Genomic DNA, 23,551 nt, shown 5'->3' with positions numbered 1-23,551 from the left:
TTTGCTATATAAATTCTTGAGAGGCTGTTTTATGTTCTTTAAGAATTTTTTGTCCCCTAAAATAATTTTTACTATATATAGCAACTTACCCTGTGTTCATGTTTAATGAAACTTTGGGCTTCATTAGATATTATTTACCATGTTCTGCAGCCTGTCAAAATAAATGAATACCTCTGAGCTAACGATAAACATCTGATTATTTTTGCATTATAAAGTGCAACGTACTTCAAGATAGATCATTTGTTTGGCGATTAAATATATTCCTCATTTAACATTTGCAAAGAGTGATTTATTATGGCTCTGTGACTCACTTCTACAAGTATGTATGTTATTTGGATTAGCAGAAACCTTTCTTCACCTGCTCACACAGGCTGACATTATCCAGCATTGTCAGAGTAATGTACTGATTATTAACTCTATGCTGCATTAATACAAAAAAATATTGTAAGTGTTCTAAACTCTACTCTACAAGGGGTAGGCAGCAGAGGCACATGCCTAGGGTTTGAGATGGGACCAACTGGGGAAAACCAACTGTTAGAAACAAGGTCAGGCTGGGCCGGCAGGACACCGGGAAAAAAAATTGTGGGCCCTGCTGACCCAGACCTGCTCCCCTCCTAGAAACTTATGCTCTGTGGCCGCTGCCTGACCTCCTCCTATTGCAGCTGGGAGAAGCTGAAATTAAGTACGAGCTGTGCCACTGTGGGGCCAAGGGTTGTTGTGGTTGGGGCCCCTGAAGCTGCAGCCTGGTGGGCCCTGGACCCCCATTCCGATGCTGGTTAGGAAGGTGCAGGAAGAGGGGTTCAAGCACTGCATGGAGATGGCTGTGGGTAGAGCTGGAGGGCAGCTTTTGGTAGGTGGCAGGAAGCTTGTGGACTTAATAGAAGGGGATAGCAGAAATGAAGGACTGAACAGGTGGGCGCCACCTGCTTTGTTACTGTAAAAAACTTTGCATATATAACAATTCTGCATTTTGCAATATAACATTCTTCATTATACAATCATTATAGTGTTAATTTTTATTGTGCATGGGCTGCTTAAAAGTGCCATATTTTCTGGGTTTGCAATAAATTTGCACAAAGAAAGAGTTCGCAGAATCCTTTTTTTTCCATTGTGATTATTTTTCCATCAATGGAAATTCCAGGTTCTTTACAGTAAACATACATCCAGAGAGTTGATTTTATTAAAGGTATACTGTCATGAGAAAAAAATATTACAACAAAAAAATACACTTCTGGTTCAGGAATTACATTTTATATTGTAGACTGAATTATTTGCAGTGTAAAAAGTGTAATTTAGAAATAAAAACTACATCATAAAAATCATGACAGAATCCCTTTAATGTACTTTTATATTTATATATTATTCCTGGTAATATTGATTGTATTGGTATAGTCGTGTAGCGTCAAGAAAATGTAAACTATTAGAGCATTTCCAGAAGTTATTCATTACATTTAATTTTAATAGGTATTCCATATGAGGTTACAGGGGCGATTCTTGCTATAATGCCGCCTGAGGCGGCCTTCTTTCGCCGCCCCCTTTCCTCCCCACGGCACTAACCTTTATAGCGCCGGAGAGGGCAGGGGCGGTCTGCGACGCTTCGTGCAGAGAGCGCAATAGCGCTCTCTGCACTAGAAGAGCCGAATTTCCGGTTTGAAAACCGGAAATTCGGCTCTTAGTTACCAGGAGCGGCATTTTTGCCGCCCCTGGCAACCAGGGGGGCGCTGCCGCCTGAGGCGAGTGTCTCAACTCGCCTCATTGGTGGAGCGCCCCTGTGAGGTTATCATGGTTATTGTTAGTTAATAGAAACCTATGCTTTCTTATTTTTCATAGAAACATGTTTTTTCAAAACCTATGGTTTCTGGGCTGGAGGTATAATCCCTTCTCTGCATAAATAGGGCTAATGTCAGCTTGACATCTGTAAGAGTGATGATTGTCACACAGGTGAAGATGACTAATTGAGAATAGCTTCTTACCAATTCATTGTAAGCTGTTAATTGCTTCACATAAATTATATTTTAGGGGGAGTCATAGCTGATGGAATCTAAAAAATAAATCAAGACAGCATAGTTTACTAGTTTTGACTAACATTTGCCTGTGTGCCTTATGGATGGCAATTGTCTTAAAATAAAAAAATAAAATTTCAAAATTTATCATGTACTGGCCCTTTAAGAATTCAAATTTGACTATTTGTCACCTTAAACCTGTCGAATTGCTGTTTTAGCCTATGGGGGACATCCTGGAATGGAACAATTTGTAATTGTTTGGAGACATCCTGAAAATCTAGTTTTTACAAACTCCCATGAACTCAAAATTCGACCATTGATAAATCTCCCTCTAAATATCAGAGGGAGGTCAGCTGGCTGATAAGAACAGAGATAAAGCAAAGATTCTGAACTGTTTTTTTTTTCTGTCTACACAAATGAGAAACCAGTTAATTAAGGTTTCCTTCTTTATGGTCCCAATTTTAGTAATATAACTAATGATACACGGTTCACAAATGAGGAAATTCAAAACAGACTAGAACATGTAAAGATAAACAAAGATCCAGTACCGGATGGTATTCATTCCAGGCTACTAAACGAGCTTAGTTCTGTGATTACTAAACCTCTTTACTTACTTTTTCAGAATTCATTGAGGTCTGCCATGGTGTTGAGAGACTGGCCAATAGCTAATGTGGTACCACTATCAAAAAGGGATCCCGTTCTCAGCCTCATAACTATAGGCCAATTAGTCTGACGTCAGTGGTAGGAAAGCTTTTCGAAGGGGTATTAAGGGATAAGATACTTGACTGCATTGCAAATAATAATACTATGCATTTGTGCCAGCATGATTTTATGCAGACTAATTTAATTTATTTTTATCAGGAGGTGAGCAGGAATCATGACTCTGGGATGGCAGTGTATGTAATCTACTTAGACTTTGCTAAAGCATTTGATAAAGTACCACACAAAAGGTTACTGGTTAAATTAAGGAATGTTGGCCTGAAACATAATGGTGGTAAATGGAACATTTTCTAATTGGACCAGTGTTGTTAGTGGAGTACCACAGGGGTCTGAACTTAGTCCTTTCCTTTTCAACTTGTTTATTAATAGCCTGGAGGTGGGCATTGAAAGTACTGTTTCTATTTTTGCTGATGATACTTAATTGTGCAGAACTATAAGTTCCATGCAGGATGCTGTCACTTTACAGAGTGATTTGACTTAATTGAAAAACTGGGCAGAAACTGGAAAATCAGGTTCAGTGTTGATAAATGCAAGGTTATGCACTTTGGCAGAAATAATACAAATGCAAATTATACACTAAATGGCAATGTGTTGGGGGTTTCCTTCATTCAGAAGGATCTAGGGGTTTTTGTAGATAACAAGTTGTCTAATTCCAGGCATGGAAGTCTCATCAATATTAAAATATTTAAATGCAGACTCAAACAACAGAATTTGATTTAAATGTAATTTGCTAAATTTTGCCGGAAACAGGGAATGCATATAGAAGACATTGTTTTATGTTTTGTTTCTGAAGAATTGTGTCTAGGTCTGCTCTCTACCATTAACAGGTCCTCTGGTTCTAGCTCCTTCTGAAATGTTGCCCAGTAGACGACACAGATACAAAGAGAACATTAGGGCTTATACCATAGTTTTTTTGTCTACAATAAGGATTGTACTGGACCACCAGGGTGCCGGGATACAGACTGGGGGACCCCACTTGCTTGGCACGTCAGTTGGTTTATTGTGGCAGCAGGGGGGAGTTGTGGGGTGGGCAGGGCAGTAAGCCCTTGACTCAGGTCTACCGGTGGGCCCTTGTCTACCGGTGGGCCCTTGTACTGCAATTCGACACTGTCTACAGGTTAATTTTCATGGAGTTATGGGGTTTTTATGCTGTTAAGGCATAATACTGTACATGGCTATTTTTGTAGGAGATTAATCCTTATATTTTTTATGTATTTAACTAAAATATTTTACATTGTTATTCTGAAATGCAGGGTTTTCTTTTTTGGTTTGTCCTTATGTTTGGCAAAAAAAAATATTCAAAACTACTGTATGACTAAAACCACATACCACTCACTTCTTATTTTAGCATGGCTGATCCTGGCCGTTACGCCAGTGAGTTGACAGAGCCAGGCTGCATCAGGTCGTCCCCCTCTTTAATCTGCGTCAGCACTGAGACCAAGTCTATCACAGGACCTGGCCTACAGACACTTTTTACATACTGTCTTGATAAAAATACTCATCAAATGGACTATTTTTCCAATTGGATATAGAGTTTTCTGTTGCACAGTCCCTTCTTGTAGAAGCTCAGTGGGTTCAAGCATCACTGCAAGTTTCTTCAATAACATCCAGTAAAACTGGAGACTGGTTGTAAACTGTCCATTATTAGATTATTGCTGAGCTGTTTTGCTTTACAGCAAAAAGAACATAATGATGTCAGCACTTTGCTATTTAGTGTCATTGCCTAAAAATATATCATCTCTTCAAATAAACAACAAGGATACATTTTTAGCTATAACAAAATATTTTAACATGTCCATGTCTGTTTGCAATTAGCGTGGAGTGATATGGACCTGCTTGGGATATTATGTAAAAGTACTTTGCATCATTTTACCTGTCTGTCTGAGGTAATGTAAATAAATCTTAATATATTATATTAATATATTTCTGGCCTCTTTGTTTCCTACATTACTAGTGGTGCTGTGCCAATTCCCAATTCTCCTCTCTTCTACATCAAGGAGACACACAAGGAGTCCAAAAAGCCCCTCACAGGCCCAATATAAAACATCAGCCCCTATAGGTGTCAAAATTTTCCCCGGCAGTTCCAAATATTTATAAGGAGGAAAGTTTTTGTTCTGGCATGCGCTGCACTGAGATTTATCCTCACCCTGGGACATCGCTGGATGATCTTCTGCAGTCCCTGGCAGCCGTTTAGGATTTACCAAAATACACAGATTACTGACCTGGAACTCCACTGAACCATTCTTAGAGCCTGGACAGGTCCAAGTTGGGTATAGATACCTGAGAAATATTTGTTGTTGTCTGGTTCTGTAGTAGATTTTCCTGTTTCTTCTTCCATCAATAAACAGCAGAGGCCAAAAATGTTTGAGGCCTCTCTCTGTGGTTTTTGTGGAGTAGCGGGAAGCAGGTCCGGACTGAGATTTAATATAGGTCGTGGCATTTCAAGTCCATAGAGGTTTATACAGACCCCAACAGGCCCAAAACATAATAACTCTCTATGTCATCTTACAGCAGCCTATCTGGTATGGGCCTGGCTTTAAGAATTTTTAGAACGCCACCGTCTTGAGTAAACTTTGCACCTGTTATTATATATCCCCCAGGAGCCCTATGTTGTATTCTAGATGACCACTTCTATGTTACTGCTTTGTAGCTTGGGTAAATCTTTTCAGCTTACTAAGGTAGACTGCAGCATATATAGAGCATAGATTCAATGTGGCTTAATAACAGAAAGTGCAGGTAGCAGAGCTATCTAATTATAAAACCAGTGATAAGTAGGGATGCAGAAATGTCAAATTCGGCATGGGATTCAAATCTTTAGCATGCAGATTCATCCAAATTCAAGAGCCAGGTTAAACCGAATCTGAACCCTTATTATCTGAACCTCCAGATTCCACTTGTGTATATGCAAATTAGGATACAGTTTTGCTTGGGATTTGTCTGAATCCTACTTGGAAGATATGGCATAAGGACAAATCAAAAAAAAGTGGATTCGGTTCATACCTAATGATAATATAGTTGGTAGTACAAGTGTTGCAGGAACTATAATGTAATTATACTGACAAGCATTTAATTTGCATTAGGAATGCCTGTTCAGGCTCTGGCCGCTGCAAATGTTGTGAGTTTATATATATTTATATATTTATCTGTGTGACAGGCAGAATGTATACTTATGTCTCATAGGGCATCACTATTTATGACGTAATTTGTCATTGTTGGTTTTGACAGTTAATAAAATGTCCAGTGAATGTTATTTTTCCTCCTAAGAGACGGCCTTGATTTATTGTTACATAATATAATACCCCTGGTGACTTCAATGCTGCTCTAAATGTGTGCAAGTAATTTGTGCTATAATTGGCTTGCTCTGATCACAGCTCTCTCACACACACCTACTCATGAAATAATGCTGTTTACATGACATATATTTTTTACATGACATATATTTAGGTCATAAATTTCCAAGGTGACTACTACCTGGATAATATGCAAAAAATATGAATAACCAAAAAAACACATGGTTTTTAAGGCTACAGTTCTTTTGTTATTGCTACTTTTTATTACTTATCTTTCTATGCATGAGTTGCTCATTCAAACCACTGCCTGGTTGCTAGGGTAATTTGGACCCTAGCAACTAAATAGCTGTGAAATTCCATACTGGAGAGCTGCTGAACAAAAACTAAATACAGTGAAACCTCAACTTTACATCCCCAGATTTTAAGTTCCCACGAATATAGAATGCATAATGCAGTTCCCTGGTTTCACTTTTTTTGGGTTTGAAATTTTCTTCTGGTCCCCTGAAAAATTTAAATATGGGGGTTCTATTGTGATTTGAAAAAAAAAACAAATAATAATATGAATAGCACGCTCTACAACAGTGGTCCCCAACCAGTGCCTCTTGAGCAACCCCTTGGATATTGCTGTCAGTGGCCTCGAAGCAGGTGCTTCTATTTGAATTCATGGTTTGGTTGCATAAAAATCAGTGTTCTGCCAAACAGAGCCGTCATTGGCCTGTTAGTCCATGTAGAGCCTACCAAATAGCCAATCATATCCCTTATTTTGCACCACCCAGGAATTTTTTGCATGCTTGTTTTGCCCCCCAACTCTTTTGGGGAAGCACTACTTCTTTTCCCTACTACTGCTTTTCAGCTCTCTAATTCCGAGTTAGTCAGCATCTTGAAAGGGGGTCACATGGGACATCCAGTCACTCCAGCCTTTATATATTACATTTTTGCCTAACTATATTAGAAACATTTTTTATTTTGCACAACCTATATATATATATATATATATATATATATATATATATATATATATATATATATATATATATATATATAATCGATACAAAAAAGCCGCACTCCTAGGTCTTATTAGATAAAAAAATAAAAATATTTATTATTCAACGTTTCGGCAACAACACACGTGCCGTCTTCAGGTCACTTTCCTGAAGACGGCACGTGTGTTGTTGCCGAAACTTTGAATAATAAATATTTTTATTTTTTCATCTAATAAGACCTAGGAGTGCGGCTTTTTTGTATCGATTACATGTTTCTTTTGACCTGCACCCAGGCTGTTTGCCATTGGGTTGAGAGTGCACCGGATTGGGGATTCTTATATATATATATATATATATATATATATATATATATATATATATATATATATATATATATACAGTATATACCCAATTTTTATACTCAACAATTCCTTTAAATACACCTCCAGTGACAACAGTAGACACAGTATTATCATAAAAAAGGGCATAATGCTTGCTGGGTTTTACTGAGCAATAACTTTTCTTTCTCAGACATAGGGGTACCTTATCTTGGACAGAAAGGGAAATCTTGCATTTGACATCGTTATATAGCTACTCGGTAATGAACTATTATCTTGCATTTGCTGGTTTTGCTGCCAGACTACATAGCGTACCACTATGAGCAAGTTCAAAAAGGGTACAAAGCCTTTAATAATGCAGCTTAAGTCGCAGGGAGAGAACTGTGGCAGAAGACAAGGGGAGGGAAGCAGTTTGAGGGAAAAGCAGACAGAATGGAGTTATTTCCCCAGCACACAGGACAGTGAGAACTGCCGTCAGCTTGTGACTGAATATCCAGCTCATTCTGTGGTCACTAGGGAAGTCATTCCCATGAATTTGTCAGTGCCCATGGAGAGATGAATGCTGCAAGCAGCCTTGTTCAATGTGTGTGTGTTTACAAGCGGGACTGACTTAGTCAGCAAATCCGGCACTACAGAGCCACAGCCAATGAAGAGGCTCAGCCTGCCTGCTGGAGAGTTAGAGCAGGATGCATGCAGTAATGTCAGGCTGATCTTCCTGCCGCTGATGGCAAAAAATGGGGTCTGGCTCCAGAGATTACTTGGGTTTACTGGCCATGCAGAGCCCCGGAGTCACCAGAGGATGCATCCACAGTCTATCCTGCTCTGAATGCCTGGTCCTTATGGAATGAGGAGACTGTACGTGTCCCTTCCTTTAAAGATGAAATGTTTTTCTCGTTATCTCCCGTACATCTTCAGACCTCCCAACACTATCCTGTCTTCCAGCTGCCACACAGAAGGTACAGACTGTGAAAGGGTGGGCACTGTATGTGGGTGGGGGCAAGAGCAAAGTGGGCTGAGTGGAAACCCCACTTTCAAAACATCTTTTTGCAGGCAGGACTGCTTCACTTAGCAGATGACAGCCATTTCTGCCAAAAAATCCAGTGTGTGCAAAAAAAAAAAAAAAAAAACAGAGACAGCTATTGCTATTGGCGTGTGTTTCCTTCAGTGAATGGGTTCCAGCATGCAAGTTCTTTTACCCCCTGAGCGAAACGTTTCCTCAAGGGCACACAAGCTGCTGTCTCTCTTCAATTGTCAGAAAATCATTCATATGTTTTTTTATTATAATTGTTATTCCCTAGTAATTACATTTACTTTTAATGTGCGCCTATGAGTAATGCTGTTATTAAGCCAGAGCCTTCTGCCTGGCTGCTGCTGAGCTGCACACTTTATGGGCGCTATGCTTTATCAATGTCTGCTTAATGCACTTTGAATGCTCGTTGAGTCAATTTGAAACACATCTAAGTTTTGCTATCACTGTAAATGTGTGTTTGTGCGCATTAAAGTCTATATAGAAATTGCAGTTTATCAAAGAATGTGTATGTCCAGGCTTTTTCTTTTTTCCCTAAATTTTCTGTTTGCTCTCTTAATTCAAGCACTACAGTATGGCTTAAGGTCCCCATAGGTGCAAAGATTTTTCTTGCCGAACGACCGATTTTAGCGAAGTCCGACCAATCCTTCGAAATTATCGTGCGGTTATTGGGATTCGAACGATCGTACATCTTACGATATTTAGTCCGACATCTGTCAGAAAATTGATCGGCCAGGTTAAAATATCTTTATCGGCCCCAGTGCGATCTATCTGTGTCTGCAGGGCCAAGCAGGCAGCTACCCTTGGACAATTCGTACGATCGTTTCGAGATAATCGTGGTCTCACGATGATGATCGGATCTTTTAAAAATCTTTACATCTATGGCCAGCTTAAGTTGCAAAGTGTTGTACTTAAGGCCTAATCTGATACTGATATTTGTAAAACATTTCTAAGCACAGTGAGGACTAGATATCCCACAATTAAGTTGAACTTGCATTTAGGCTTTGCTTGCTGTCACCAAGACATAGTAAAACTTAGCTGGTCTATATTTATTTTAAGTTTTGCCTATGACTGCATGGCTAGTGCTTGCTTGTATGTCAGGCTAAACACTGGATTCATACAGACTCCCTCACCCTTATGAGGAGAAACAAAATGGGTGGCTCACAGCCATCTGATTTCCCGTGGCACAATGAAACACTTCCTTGGCTGAAAACGACAGCATAACCGAGGTGTCCCATGACCATATAAATGATCAAGTTCTGAGGCAGGGTGCTGTCATACAGGTCACAACATTTTTGTTCTTATAATCTTCTTCATTTTCAGTAGCGGGTTCATTATATCTTTAGTATGTTTCTTACAAAGTAAATGTTAGAAAAAAAAGTCTATTGCTGTTGATGTTTAACTGTAAAAGTGATAAAAGTAATTATGTGTATGGTAGAATCCAGGATGCGGCCAGGATTCTGCCTTTTTCAGCAAGATTCACCCGAATCCTTGTGCCTGGCTCAACCAAATCTGAATCCTAATTTGCATATACAAATTCGGGGCGGAAATGGAAATCATGTAGCTTTTTGTCACAAAACAAGTAAGTTAAAATGTTTTTTCCACTTTTTCCCTTCCTGACCCTAATTTGCATATACAAATTAGGATTCAGTTCGGTATTTGGACAAATCTTTTATGAAGAATTCTGGGATTCAGCCGAATCCCAAATAGTGGATTCGGTGCATCCCTAGCGAATTCATAGGGAATGTAGGTAATATGGTAGCGGATACTACTTATTTTTTTATTTTTTGTTTTATTAAGGAATAATTTGTTTATATTATTTTAAAGGACAAGTTGCTTAGAATTATTATTTTTTTTTATAAGGAAAACTTTTATTTTGGGATTGACTCACCTATTAAACTTGCAATATACTAAAGACAATTTAACTAATATTCATAGCCACCTCCATGCTTTAAAATACTGTGTATAGAATGCATTTAAGGCTAAGGGCAAAAGTAAAGCTTTAGGTCATATTGCCCTCTGTGGATGTTTTACACTAAAATGCAACATGGGCAATTTTATTACAATGTTCTGTGTATTCAGAATGTTTCAAAACAATATTTGACCTTGATGTCTGTTTGAAGAGGTTTTATTTGTTTGACCCTTACAAATTCAGCAGTACTAAATGCCATGAAACTTTATAACATGGTAGTTGTGAGTGTCACAAAAAGTTAATTAGAAATGTATTTTATGCAAGTAACGTATATCACCTATGCATACTATATAAGGTTATATATAATGAACAAATTTGATTTTTGTGATAGCATTCTAACCAGCTGCCAGTAGCCATGGCAATATACCAGGTATACACAGGGCAGCCATCAGGGGGGGACAGGGGGGAGAGTTGTAGGGGGCCCGAGGGTACGGGGGCCCCGGCAACACCGCACTTTCTTGATTAGCTGCCCCCCCTGCTTTCTAAGAGCTGCTGACTTCGGGAAGGCGCACAAGGGGAAGTATCTTCTGTCCATTACTTCCCCTTATTGGTCACTGAGTGTAAGTCCCGGTTGAGCTGCTCAGGGATTGGATAACTGAGGTTTGAACTGAGCTCATCCAATCACCATGCAGCTTTACCAGGACTTGAAATTCTGTGACCAACAAGGGAAGAAAATGCTGTCACTGGAACAAGATGCAGCCACCTGTGTTCCCCTCCTCCCTTCTGTAGTTGGCAGCAGGTGGGCCACACTAATGAAGTAAGTATAACATGGCAGGGCCCCCTAAAGGTAACCCTTTGTGGTCCCTGTTGTGAGGTGGGGTCCTGGGCACCAAATTTTTTTTAAACTTTCAGGAGGGGGGGGCAATTTTTTTTACATGGACATTTAAGGGGGGGCCTGGCCACCAATTTTCTTATAACGTGGAGGGGGCCCTGGCCACCCTCCATGTGGGGTCCTAGCCACCAATATTTTTTAATGGGGGGCCCTGACCACAAATGTTTTTTTTAATGGGGGGGGCCCTGACCACAAATGTTATTTTCAATGGGGCGGCCCTGACCACAATATTTTTTTATTAACATGTTGGAACCATAGCCAGATTTTTTAGTATGTGGTGGTGGTGGACCTCTGGGATGTGGAGGGTGGACCTGTAGGTGGGACTTGTGGTGGGTGCAGCCCAGGAGGCCCAGGAAATTTTATCGTATGGGGCCCTGCGATTTCTGATGGCGGCCCTGGGTATACATATGGAAGCAGCACATGGAAAGTGTGGAAAGTGCAGTGGATTAACTCAGTATTGTATTAATAAGATGCTAATGAACATTTGGAGTCAATTGCCTAGTGATATATCTGTATAAACTTTATAACGGTTGACATTATTAGTGCCCAAAGCATGGCAGAAGTTCAAATCATATTGTCTACTGAATCTACTTATTAGGAATTGGTTGTTAGTTGTTGATAGGGGAACTGCTTCAGACATGTCACACTGGCATTAGCTACCATTATTGCAGGTTATTTTGCATTCACGAGAGTGCAGGAAAAATAATGTGTGAACCCCAGGGTATCACTTTTGTTTCTTTATGCAAATTCCCAGTAAACAGCTGCTTAGGAAATTAATAGAATACTGTAAACTGCATAAATGACTGTTAGGCACTTAAAGCGTCACTAAAGGCAAACACATTCAAATCAAGGTCACATTAAATAAATTTCACCCAAACACACCAAATTTGTTAGCAAATTAAATGTGTGCAATGAAAACTGCATAGGTTCAGTTAAATTGCATGCCGGCTGGTGGTTAGCAGAAAATGATCAATCAACATCTAGGAGCTGACACTATCTTGGGCTGATTGCCATTATAAGTATTGTTAGGGTACAGACCCCCAAGACCTTTAAGCGGCACTGGCAATGCAAATCATAATAGATTTCCATCTGCCCTGTGGGTCTGTATCCATTTTTCTGCTCCTGACCTGAACCCTGAGAGATCAGTTAATGTTGTCGTTTGATGAAAATTCATAAACATCAACCAGAAAGGACACAAGGAATAGAAACACACTTTTTTTATTATTTGTGCCTGATTCTCCTGATGACAGAATTCATGATTTGTTTTTTCAGCTCTGCCTGGGTTCTGCTTTATAAGAACAAGCACAATTGCCTGAAATGGTTTTGTAAAAGTATTGCCAAAACCTGTGACAGTCTCTGGATTAGGCCAGCATTTTAGTCCTTCTGCTTTATCACATAATGTAACATGCAGCTGCTGCAAACCATTTAATTCCTGTTAATTGGCAGGGTCTCACAAAATCAGACACAGCAGATTCTATAAATGTATATAAATCAGAGGCAGTGCTTTCTTTTATGCAGCATTCGGCCCAGTGTAAAATAGTCTTAACTCAGAGTAAAATTACAAAAAATAGTTTTGTTCTTTGACTCATAGATTTGGATATGGGGACCTCAATCTTTCTCAAATGACACTCTGGAAATCCATAAATCCATATATGGATTATTTATCATTAGAACATTTACAGGTATGGGAGCATTATCCAGAATTATCTAGAATACTCTGGACCTTTAGTTTTCTGCATAAAGGGGCTTTTGAATAATTTGGATCTACATGCTTTAAAACTACAAATCATTTAAATTTAAACATTAAATATACCCAATAGGATGGTTTTAGCTCCAGTAAGGACTGGGATCAAGATTTTTTTTTTTACAGAGAAAAAGGAAATAATTTTTTTAAAATTGGGTTTATTTAGATAAAATGTAATCTATGGCCTTCCCATAATCATTTAGCTAAAATGGAGTCTGTGGCCTTTCTGGATAAAGGTTTTCCAGAAAGCAGATCCCATACCAGTATAAACAAAGGGTGTTGACAAACAGTGGACATACAACATCAAGCAGATATTACTGAAAGGTAAAGGCCTTCTCTACTTTTGCATCAATGTTGAAGGGACTTTTGCGTTATGTTATAGGGATATGTACATATGATCTCCTGTATTTGTACAGGTACAAGATCCGTTATCCAGAAACCTGTTATCCAGAAAGCTTGAATTATATGAAGGCCATCTTTTATACACCCCATTTTAAAGAAATAATTCAGATTTATAAAATTGATGACCTTTTTGTCTATAATAATAAAACAGTACCTTGTACTTGATCCTAAGTAAGACATGATAAATATTTATTGGAGGCAAAGAAATCTTATTGGGTTTATTTAATGTTAAATGCTTTTTAAGTAGACTTAAAGCATGGAGATCCAAATTACAGAAAGGTCCCTTATCAGGAAAACCTCAGGTCCTGAGCATTCTGGATAACAGGTCCCATACCTGTATATGTTTTGTCTATATTATTCCATTCTTATATTACAGATTTTTGTTCTGACCGTTGCCCATTTTATGCCTATTGTATTACCTTTAATTACCTTTGAATTTAGAGTTGTTCCTTAATTATCCTATTGGTCTGATATTATTTTCTTTAGTTATTAAATACTGACCTTGATATTGTAAGTGCAAGTTCACAATTGGCTCTGTGTTAGGGCTGTGGTGCCGTCTGGTGCATTTTAACACCATCTGTAAGCTAAATGCAGGACAGAAATCCTATAATGGTGAAATCATGGTTTCTTCAGCATGAATGTTGGCAAGGGCATTTTTCCCATGAGGCAAGCAGCGATTACCATTAAAGTCTATGAAGAGGAAAATTGCTGCCTGCCCACTGAGCTGGAAATCGTGCATGCGGTAAAATGCACAAGTTTGTTCCATAGCCCTAAATGTGTGTATGTGTGTGTATGCCCCATTAAAAAAATGCATACATTTTCAGCTTCCTGCTATTTATTGGTGTATGAAATAGGCAACAGACAGTAATGGTGAGTGTAAAGAAGTGTTCCCATTTACGTAGTCTTAATCTTACTATTTTAGTCCAACCTTCCATGTCAACTAATAATCATTTTTACTTTACTTTACTTATTTTATACTTTAATACTAAACTACATTTTCTAGTGCTAGATTGTTATATAGTGATTAAGTGCTACAAGATCAGGTGATTGTTGCTGTTGGGCAAACTCAGACCATGAAAATCTCTTGGAATTTGCACATCTGGCAAGTAGTCCACCAGCTCACATTTGTGCCATAGGAAAAAAAAAAAAAAAAAAAAAAGCATGTATCAACAAATCATTTATTAGTGCATGGTATAGATATACCATGCACTAATAAATGATTTGTTGATACATCCTGGATGGCGACTGCTGTGAGTGTTTTCTTGGACTGCTATAATTATTTTTGGTTAGCACCCAGCAAATGATCATGTGAATGGTGAGTGCAGATAATCTCTCTCTCTCTATATATATATATATATATTTCTAGCAGAACCAATATTGTATCCTCTAACAGAGGTTTTGCTTCCCATTTATGGTTGTGTTTAGTTGTGGCCAGTGTAGCAATGGTACAAAGAAAATCATGCTTACAGCAGTCTGTAAATAATATCCTTAATAACTATTGATCTCATAATAGAATTCCTATAAATATCAGGTTGATGTATTAAGCACAGTTGATAATAATTATAAACAATTTGTTTCATAATATACTGCTTAGAAATATTCAGTTGGATCAACGCATGGGGTTAACAAGAAACTGTAGTGAGAGGGTTATCACACTGTAAGGACAGTTTTTTTAATAGGAAGGAAGTTAAGGATGCTCAAAGCAAATACGCAAGAACTAATGAATAATACTGGTCACTGCACTTTAAAGAATGCAATGGATGAGATCCCGAGAGATGAAAAATGTCTTGGTATAGAAAAATAAAACAGATAAGGAAGTAGCATGCAAAAGAGATTTGAGGGGTCCATTATGAAATCCTATACTAGAGCACTAAAGGGTCCAAAGTCACCTTTCACTAAATTGAGTGCAAGATAAAGCGATGTGTCTACAACATATCCCTGTACTTAAAGGCTGACATAGGGACAGTGGCTGCAGGGGGCTTGTTTCCTCTGTAGAGGGGCCCACAAATCATCAGCCATTTTGAGTGTGTCATGGATTACCCATGATATTGGCTGGGGAGGGCGACCCAGAAAAAACATTTGCAGATGCCCTCTGAGTTACACTTCTGCATATGGAAGTAGGTAAGAAAAGGCCCTGCTTCATCCTGTGTTTGACAGCATGCTCTACCTGTGTGTCTAAATGACAAGCAAGTTAAAAGGTGGGGTTGGGGATACCTGCAGAAGACAGGCCTCTCTTTACCACCTGCCCTGTAGTAGGGTCAGGGCTCCTTTGCACCCAGTACTTGTTAAATTAGGTGACAGGATGTGCCCCTACCTGCCTCTGTAGCCAAATGTAGTATTCTTGGGGTAAACACATGCTCCTGTGCTCCATGTGGAGAGCAAGCACCTGTAGACCTGATGTCTGAGCAGGGTGAAAAAAAAAACATGGTGGGGCTCATATATTAACTTTGTGCAGGGCAGAATGGTTCACACAGTGAGCTCTGCTCATGGTTATATTTATAAAGCTGGATAAGAGAGGTATATTTACAGAATTGTTGTTTATTTTTTCTCTCAGTGTGAATGTCCCTAAGAGATTTTTAAATATGGCAAAAATGGCAAATTATGAATATTTATGCACACACTTTGAGTTATGCCACTACTTTAGTTTTGCAAATTGCGAATTTTAAATAACTTTACACACAAAAGCCTCACACAGTGGGCACACTCACCCAGACACCCACCTCATTTGCAAAAAATTTGTGCGCAATTCAAATTTGCAAAAAACAGAAAAATGGGCAATATTTTAGCATTCATGAAAAAAAATTGGCAATACAAACATTTGCAAATAAATTTGCACTGAGCAAATATTATAAATGACCTGCAGCGTCTTGTGCCTGTATTGTGCACTTAGGACGTTACCACGTTCTTATTGAATCAGAAAGGAGGGAAATGCAAAAGGAAGTTTTTATATAGTGCTCTTCCATGGGATTCAAAGCACTTTATAAAATTAATAACAATCTGGCACTTAGGGGGACTAAGATTTCCCTGTACAGGTATGTAGTTGCAGTCAAAGTTGATGTTTCATTTTGGTTGGCTTTGTGGTAATTACTATAGTTCCCAACATAAAAAAAGATTAACCTGCAGCACCAGAATGAACAGCTGTAAGACTGCAAAATACAATGCAAGGCTTTTTATCAGTCAGTCTCTCTGGGGTTGAGTTATTATCCTTCAAGTGTTGGGGGGGGGATGATGTAAAAAAAAACGTGAGTGATTTCTTTCACTTGCTCACGTTTTTTTTTTTGCATTAATTGCTTTTTTTTTCTCTTGTGCAGGATTTTTTTCAACAAACATATTGTTTTAAAAAATAAGTAGCTTGCATAGGTTCAGGTAGGGAATATGCTCAGATCAGTCATCACAATGGTTTTGATCTTCATCTGATAAACAGTAGATCTCAATATTGTCCACAAATACAGCTCCATCAGTTTACCCTTCTGGCTGCTTCCTATTATTCCGATTTTTGGATCGACCTTGCCTGACACGATCTGAGTTTGCTGCAGGTAGTTATCTGTTTAAGTGTAAAGCAGCTATATTTATTATTCAGGTACAGATGAGAAAATTACGCATTACAGATCACATGCAAACATACTATTAATTGCGCTGTTAAAATGTTAATTGTGTTGTTAATCAGCACAATTGTTGGTTCAGCATATGGCTTTTTTTTCTCACCATAAAATTGCATGAGATTGAGCTGCAAATAATATCTAAAATTGAAACTATCGTACAGCCTGATGTGCCCCTAACACAATTTTTTTTCTCATGTGTTTAATAGCAGGAAACCAAGAAATTTTGCATTCACAGATATCCTAAGCAAGTGCAGCGGGAGGTGTCAGTACTGTATGTTTAAATGTCATGCTTCATGTGTTATGATATACCCTTCCTACTTGTAAATATTCTAATGGTGCTGTTACTAGTTCTGCCTATAGTACAGGTATGGGACCTGTTATCCAGAATGCTCAGAACCTGGGGTTTGCCAGATTAGTGCTCTTTCTGTAATTTGGATCTCCATACTTTAAAGGGAATCTATCATGATCTTTATGGTGCCATTTTTATTTCTAAATTACACTTTTTACACTCACTAATTCACTCTACCATATAACATTTAATTCCTGAACTAATAGTGTATTTTAGTGTAATAGTGTATTTTACTTTGTTGTAAAATTGGTGTGCAGGCAGCCATCTCAGGTCATTTTGCCTGTTCATGAACTTTCAGAAAGAGCCAGCACTTTAGGATGGAACTGCTTTCTGGCAGGCTGTTGTTTCTCCTCCTCAATGTAACTGAATGAGTTGCAGTGGGACATGGGTTTTTACTATTGAGTGCTGTTCTTAGATCTACCAGGGAGCTGTTATCTTGTGTTAGGGAGCTGCTATCTGGTTACCTTCACATTGTTCTGTTGTTAGGCTGCTGGGGGTTGGTAGGGAGGGAGTGATATCACTCAAATTTGCAGTACAGCAATAAAGAGTGACTGAAGTTTATAAGAGTCATATGACTGTGGGCTCCTGGGAAACTGACAATATGTCTAGTCTCATGTCAGATTTCAAAATTAAATTAAAAGTCTGCTGGAGCAGCACTATTAGCTAATGCGTTTTGAAAAAAACATGTTTTCCCATGACAGTATCCCTTTGAGCCTACTAAAAATCCAGGGCTGTCCAACTGGCGGCCCGTAGGCCGCCCCCTTCTGTGGCCCCCCACATGCTGTGTCTGTTTAACATATGTAAATTTTAAAAGGTATCACTACAGAGATTAACTGGCCCCTGCATTGTTTAAACCTCAAATTCAGACTAATCCCCTCTATTGTTCACACCTGAGATTCCCCTGTATTGTTCACACTTGTGACACCTCTATTGTTTGACTATGAAGATTTTCATTCATCCAGGTCATGGTATATCTAGTATAGGTAAATCTAAAAACAACTCGACTTGTTGAGTAATCAATGAAGACGTTTCACTACTCATCCGAGCCTCTAAACCTCTATTGTTTATATCCCAAAACCCTTTACTGTTCACACCTGAGACCCAGACCGAAACTGCCCACATTGTTCACACTTTATACAAAATGCTAATGAGGCACCAGCACAGTGTCACTGTATGTAGTAGATATAAGAGTGATAGCTTTCCCTGTCTCCTGCTCTGTTCTGCCTTCCCTCACTGTGTGCCATGGTTTAAAAGGGGGAGTGGACAACACTGACTTCTATTATTGGCCCTCCACCACATAGGCCAATAAAATTTTGGCCCTCAGTACCACAGAAGTTGGACAGCACTGATTTGAACTGTAAACAAACCCAACAAGACTGTTTTGCCTTCATTAAAGGGGAAGGAAACCCCCGACTAGGTTTCCTTCCCCTTTAAGGGTTAATTATATCTTAGTTTGGATCCAGTTCAGGGTATTTCATATTACAAAGAAGAAAAATGTTAATTGCTTGATTAAAATGGTGTCTATGGCCTTCCCGTAATTCGGAGCTTTCTGGATAACAGGATTCCGAATAATGGATCCCATACATGTTATGCGTAATGCCCTCGGCTAAATTTTACAGGGCTCCGGTTTTTTATGGATGAATATGGATTTTCTTGTCTTTGCCCCATCAACTGCTATTGAAGTGCAACTTTCTAAGCCTGACTGTCAGGGGCTCTGGAGTTGTAGTCTAACATCAGATGAAGGGCCCGAGTTAAGTAGAAATGAAACGTTAAAAAGGTATTGAATCTGTTATATGGAAACCCATTATCCAGAAAGTTCTGAATTACAGGAAGGCCATAGACTCCATTTTAATCAAGTACTTACCATTTTTTCAAATGATTTCCTTTTTCTCTGTAATAATAAAACAGTACATTGTAATTGATTCTAACTAAGATATAATCCATCCTTATTGGAGGTAAAACATTCCTACTGGGGTTAACTAATGTTTTAGTAGACAAAGTATGCTGACCCAAGTTACAGAAAGGTCCTTTATCTGGAAAACCTCAGCATTCTAGATAATAGGTTCCATACCTGTATTTCCTGTAGCTGGCTCAGGGATTAGTATTGATATCTTTGATTATAACCCAGGCTAGTTCTGCAAGAATTAGCATGTTGTTTATTTGTCTGTCTGGTTTCCAAAAAACATACAGCTAGGCCCTGAGAAAATGACTGTTTATGGTTTAGATTGTTAGCTCTGCTGGGTAAAGAGATTGCTGTAAATGATGAACAATCCCAATAAAACACAGTAACATGCTGAGCTATATAAATAAAGTACAACAGCGCTCAATTAAAGCAGTGCAAAGGCATCTATCTACTGTGTGTGAGAGATTAAACAGGATGCAGTAAATTCCATAGCTTCCTGCAAGAGGAAATCTTAGTTAATGTTTTCATTTCCCAAAATAACATTAAGTTCTAGCCCTGAATCTAGCACAGGTCACTTTGTATATCATCAACAACAAAACTATAGAAAACACTTGGTGGAAAACTCACAGTAATTTATTCCCTTAGGGGTTATGGGAATAATTTAGTAACACCATATTGTGGCAGAACAATATGGGGGGTGGACATACCCTAAAAAGATAAATTATAAAAATATGTAAGTAAGGGATTTACAAGTGATTGGGATGGGGGGGGGTAGTGGGTCATGTTAGGGGAAGGGAGGTTGGTGGCTTTTAGACACAGGTATTTCTAAGCAATTCTCTATTCTATTGTCTTCTGAAGGTGTGTCAAGTGCAAGAACATGCAGCATGTGGCATCTAAAAAAAACACATTGAAAGGGGAGTTAGTTGATGCATTTAGGTATGCTCAAACGTGCATCTCAAATACATACCAAATTCACTAAGTGCCAATATGTAAGAGCCTTAAAGGGGTTTTTCCCCTTTAAATGAACTTGTAGAAGTAGTTAATGCAGAGAGTGATATTCTGAGACAATTTACAATTGGTTTTTATTTTTTTTTCATTTGTGGTTTTTGAGTTATTTACTTTTTTATTCAGCAGCTCTTCAGTCTGCAATTTCAACAATCTGGTTGCTAGGGTCCAAATTATCCTAGCAACCATGCATTGATTTGAATTAGACTGGAATACTAATAGACGAGGGCCTGAAAAGATGAGTAATGAAAAGTAGCAATAACAATAAATCTGTAGCTTTACAGAGTGAATGAGAATTAAACTTGAGTGTGACTGAATTCCCCCCCCCCCAGTCTTCTGCAGTAATAAACTATAATCCACAGCAAATAAGACTAAACCACAAAACTGGAGTTGAATTTAGAGGCATAAACCATTGCAATAAGTCAGTAATTAGTACTGATTGGCCAGCTGTATTGTTAAGAATAAAAAATAAAAATCCTGAGCAGTTGCTGTGAGTAAAGCTCAGAATAAAGTTTATATCTGGTTTAAAGTTCCTCAAAATTTAGGCATATTCCCCAACAAATCCCTTTAATAAGTATTTCTGATGCTGTGCTCTCTTGGGAGGAATTATTCCTTGTGTGCAAGCATAGGGCCTTCAGCATATCTAAGAGTAAAAGGTGGTATTGTATATAATTCACAGCGCAGCAGGGCAAGAGCTCACCAGTTGATGTTACTCGCTGCTTGGTTAATATTCCTAATAGGTGCCCTGTGTAAAAAGGACATTGTAAAGAATACATCCAATGTTGGGCTGCACAGATTTAAGCAGAGCCTTATGATGAGGGTTAAATTCATGACTATTAACAAATCAACCTTCAGACCCTCCCATTCCTTACCATACATTGGTCACGGCTGTGGCCTACCTGCTCTATTGTGCACTGTGAGTGTTGCTAATTGCACATTATATGAAACCATAGCTTGATATTTACCTGAGACTAGACTGTTACAAGTAATCTGCAGCTGTACTAGACAGTGTAAAACCACCAGACTCATTTTTTTGGGGTCTGTAGAGCATATATAGTTATTTATTGAGCAACAGTTCCTTGTCCTGGGTTTTTTTACCATCTATCACGGCTATGCCCTGTTCTGTAGAAGACAAAACAGGATTGTGCGGCAGCAGATACAGTGTTATGATCCCAGAACTGCAGGAATCTGTTATTTTTTCTGAAGACAGCCGCCATTACAATGAAAAGCAAACCCGCAGGCAGAGAAAGAGCTCAGGTGAGCGTTCATCTTGTTTCGTGGCCCACGTGCCTGGAGCTTTTGAGGGCCTTTTTATTTATGTGCATTATTATTCTTTTAATAACATTTTTCTTGCTGGCCTGCAATGACTTCTCAAGTGGACAGCAGGGTGGTGAATTGACATGACGAGTTTAGTTAGCTTCAGTAAATTTAGCATTCCATCTGCTTTGGCAAATGCCTGAGTCTCAGTGAGTACAAAGTCATTTGAAAGAAGGGACTGTTTTTCTTTCTGCAGGGGGATGCAGGCAGAAACGTGGAGCCGATCAGGCTGCCGCCTGCACATTACCTCTGTTCGGTTTCTTTAAAGGGGTAGTTCAACGTTAAAGGGGTTGTTCACCTTCCAAACACTTTTTTCAATTTAGTTGTTTTTAGATTGTTCCCTAGAAATAATGACTTTTTCCAATTACTTTCCATTATTTATTTTTTACGTTTTTTCCAAAATCTAAGTTTAAAGTTGAATGTCCCTGTCTCTGGTGTTTCAGTCTGGCAGCTCAGTAATCCAGGTGCAGATTCTGAACTGTTACAATTTTGCAACATTTAGTTGATACATTTCTCAGCAGCATCTCTGGAGTATTAGCAACAATTGTATCAATTCTAACAGCTGCCTGTAATGAAACCCAGAGATTCTGCTCAGCAGGGACAAAGATAAGAAATGTATCAACTAAATGTATCAATTTAGAACTGTTTGCAGGATCGGCGACCCCCCCTCCCAGAGCTGCTTCAGAAGGAGAGAAATGACACTTTATACTTCAATATTAGAAAAACCGTGACACATAGAAAATAGAAAGTCATTGGAAAAAGTCGTTATTTCTGGTGATCTATCTGATAACAACTAGTTGTTTGAAGGTGAACAACCCCTTTAAGTTAACTTTTAGCGTATTATAGAATGGCAACTTTTCAATTGGTTTTCATTTATTCATTATTTTGTATAGTTTTCTTCTTTGTCTGACTCTTTCCAGCTTTCAAATAGGGGTCACTGACCATGGCAGCCAAAAATCTATAGTTTATTATTTTTATTTACTTATATTGCTATTCAGGCCCTCTCCTATTCATGTTGTAGTCTCATTTAAACCACTGTCTGGTTACTAGGGTAATTAAGACCCTTTGCAACCAAAAAATTCTAGACTGGAGTGTTAAACAACAAGTTAATAATTAAAAAAAGAAAATCTAGAATATCACTGTACATCATACTAAAAGTCAATTTTAATGTGAACAACCCCTTTAACTGGCTGTCCCACTTGAAAGGGGGTCGTGTAATTACAATTTACTGATGTGCCAATCAAATATCAAAATAGCTGCAATGTTACACTGAATACTTGGCTGTCCTATACTTAATCAGGTCAAATGCAACTGCATGGCTTCTTAAAAAAATCTGTACAGTCTGTCCTGCATTTATAGTGATTAGCAATGCAACATGGGAGCATTTTTATGTCCAGCCCTTAACAGACTCCCAAGTATTTCCCAGAGTCTCGGCCTGTCAGCTTCTAATAATGCAGCAAACAAGACTAACCTGATAGGTATCTGTTACTTCTACACTTATGTGTGTGGAAGTTACAGATACCTATCCGGTTAGTTTTGTTTGGAACACCACTTAATTTTTTTTTTGCATAATAAAAGAAAAAATTCTAAGAATTTTCCTAATACAAGTTAAAAATGTTCATCATTTGTAAATGTAATTAATACCAGTGGTTGCCTCTTCACATTTTCTATACTGCTGAAAGGGGCACATAAATACAGCTTTCATCATGTGCTTATATCATGCTAGGAAGTTATGCAGCCTTTTACAATTTATACTTAACAATAAGTTACCGTACAAGGGCTACAGAATATACAGTAAATAGGACTGGAGGGCATGCTTATAAAAGATAATAATCTAAAACAGTTTGCCACATATGAATGCTAAAAGCTATTGGTGATTTCTGATTTCAGTTGCTATTACATTTACAAATAACTTTAAATCTATTGATGTGTTTGTAATTAATGTGTATCTGATTAGAATTACATGCCTTCTCGTTTTGCAACAACAACAAAATAAGCAGAGTTCCCTGTTAAGCAGTGTTTGATCACTTTTGGTAGGCTTTGCTATATAGGACATGAGATGTG

At 38.4% G+C, this 23,551-nt stretch overlaps 1 protein-coding gene across 3 annotated transcripts in view; it reads left to right on the top strand.

Moving 5' to 3' along the window:
- Positions 1–23,551, top strand: part of ppp2r2b.L (protein phosphatase 2 regulatory subunit B, beta L homeolog) — a 204,159-nt gene that overhangs the window by 9,597 nt on the left and 171,011 nt on the right. The window contains exon 1 of one of the 3 annotated variants that reach the window (XM_018250761.2): positions 7,971–8,290. The exons of 1 other annotated variant lie outside the window; for it this stretch is intronic. In XM_018250761.2, the coding sequence (XP_018106250.2) occupies positions 8,161–8,290 (130 nt within the window). In that variant the 5' untranslated portion in view covers positions 7,971–8,160. 3 annotated transcript variants of the gene reach the window in all.

This window comes from Xenopus laevis, chromosome 3L, assembly GCF_017654675.1.
Source record: "Xenopus laevis strain J_2021 chromosome 3L, Xenopus_laevis_v10.1, whole genome shotgun sequence".
Taxonomy (NCBI): domain Eukaryota; kingdom Metazoa; phylum Chordata; class Amphibia; order Anura; family Pipidae; genus Xenopus; species Xenopus laevis.
The sequence above is the reverse complement of the archived record's forward strand: the minus strand, read 5'-3'. Positions and strand labels throughout refer to the sequence as shown.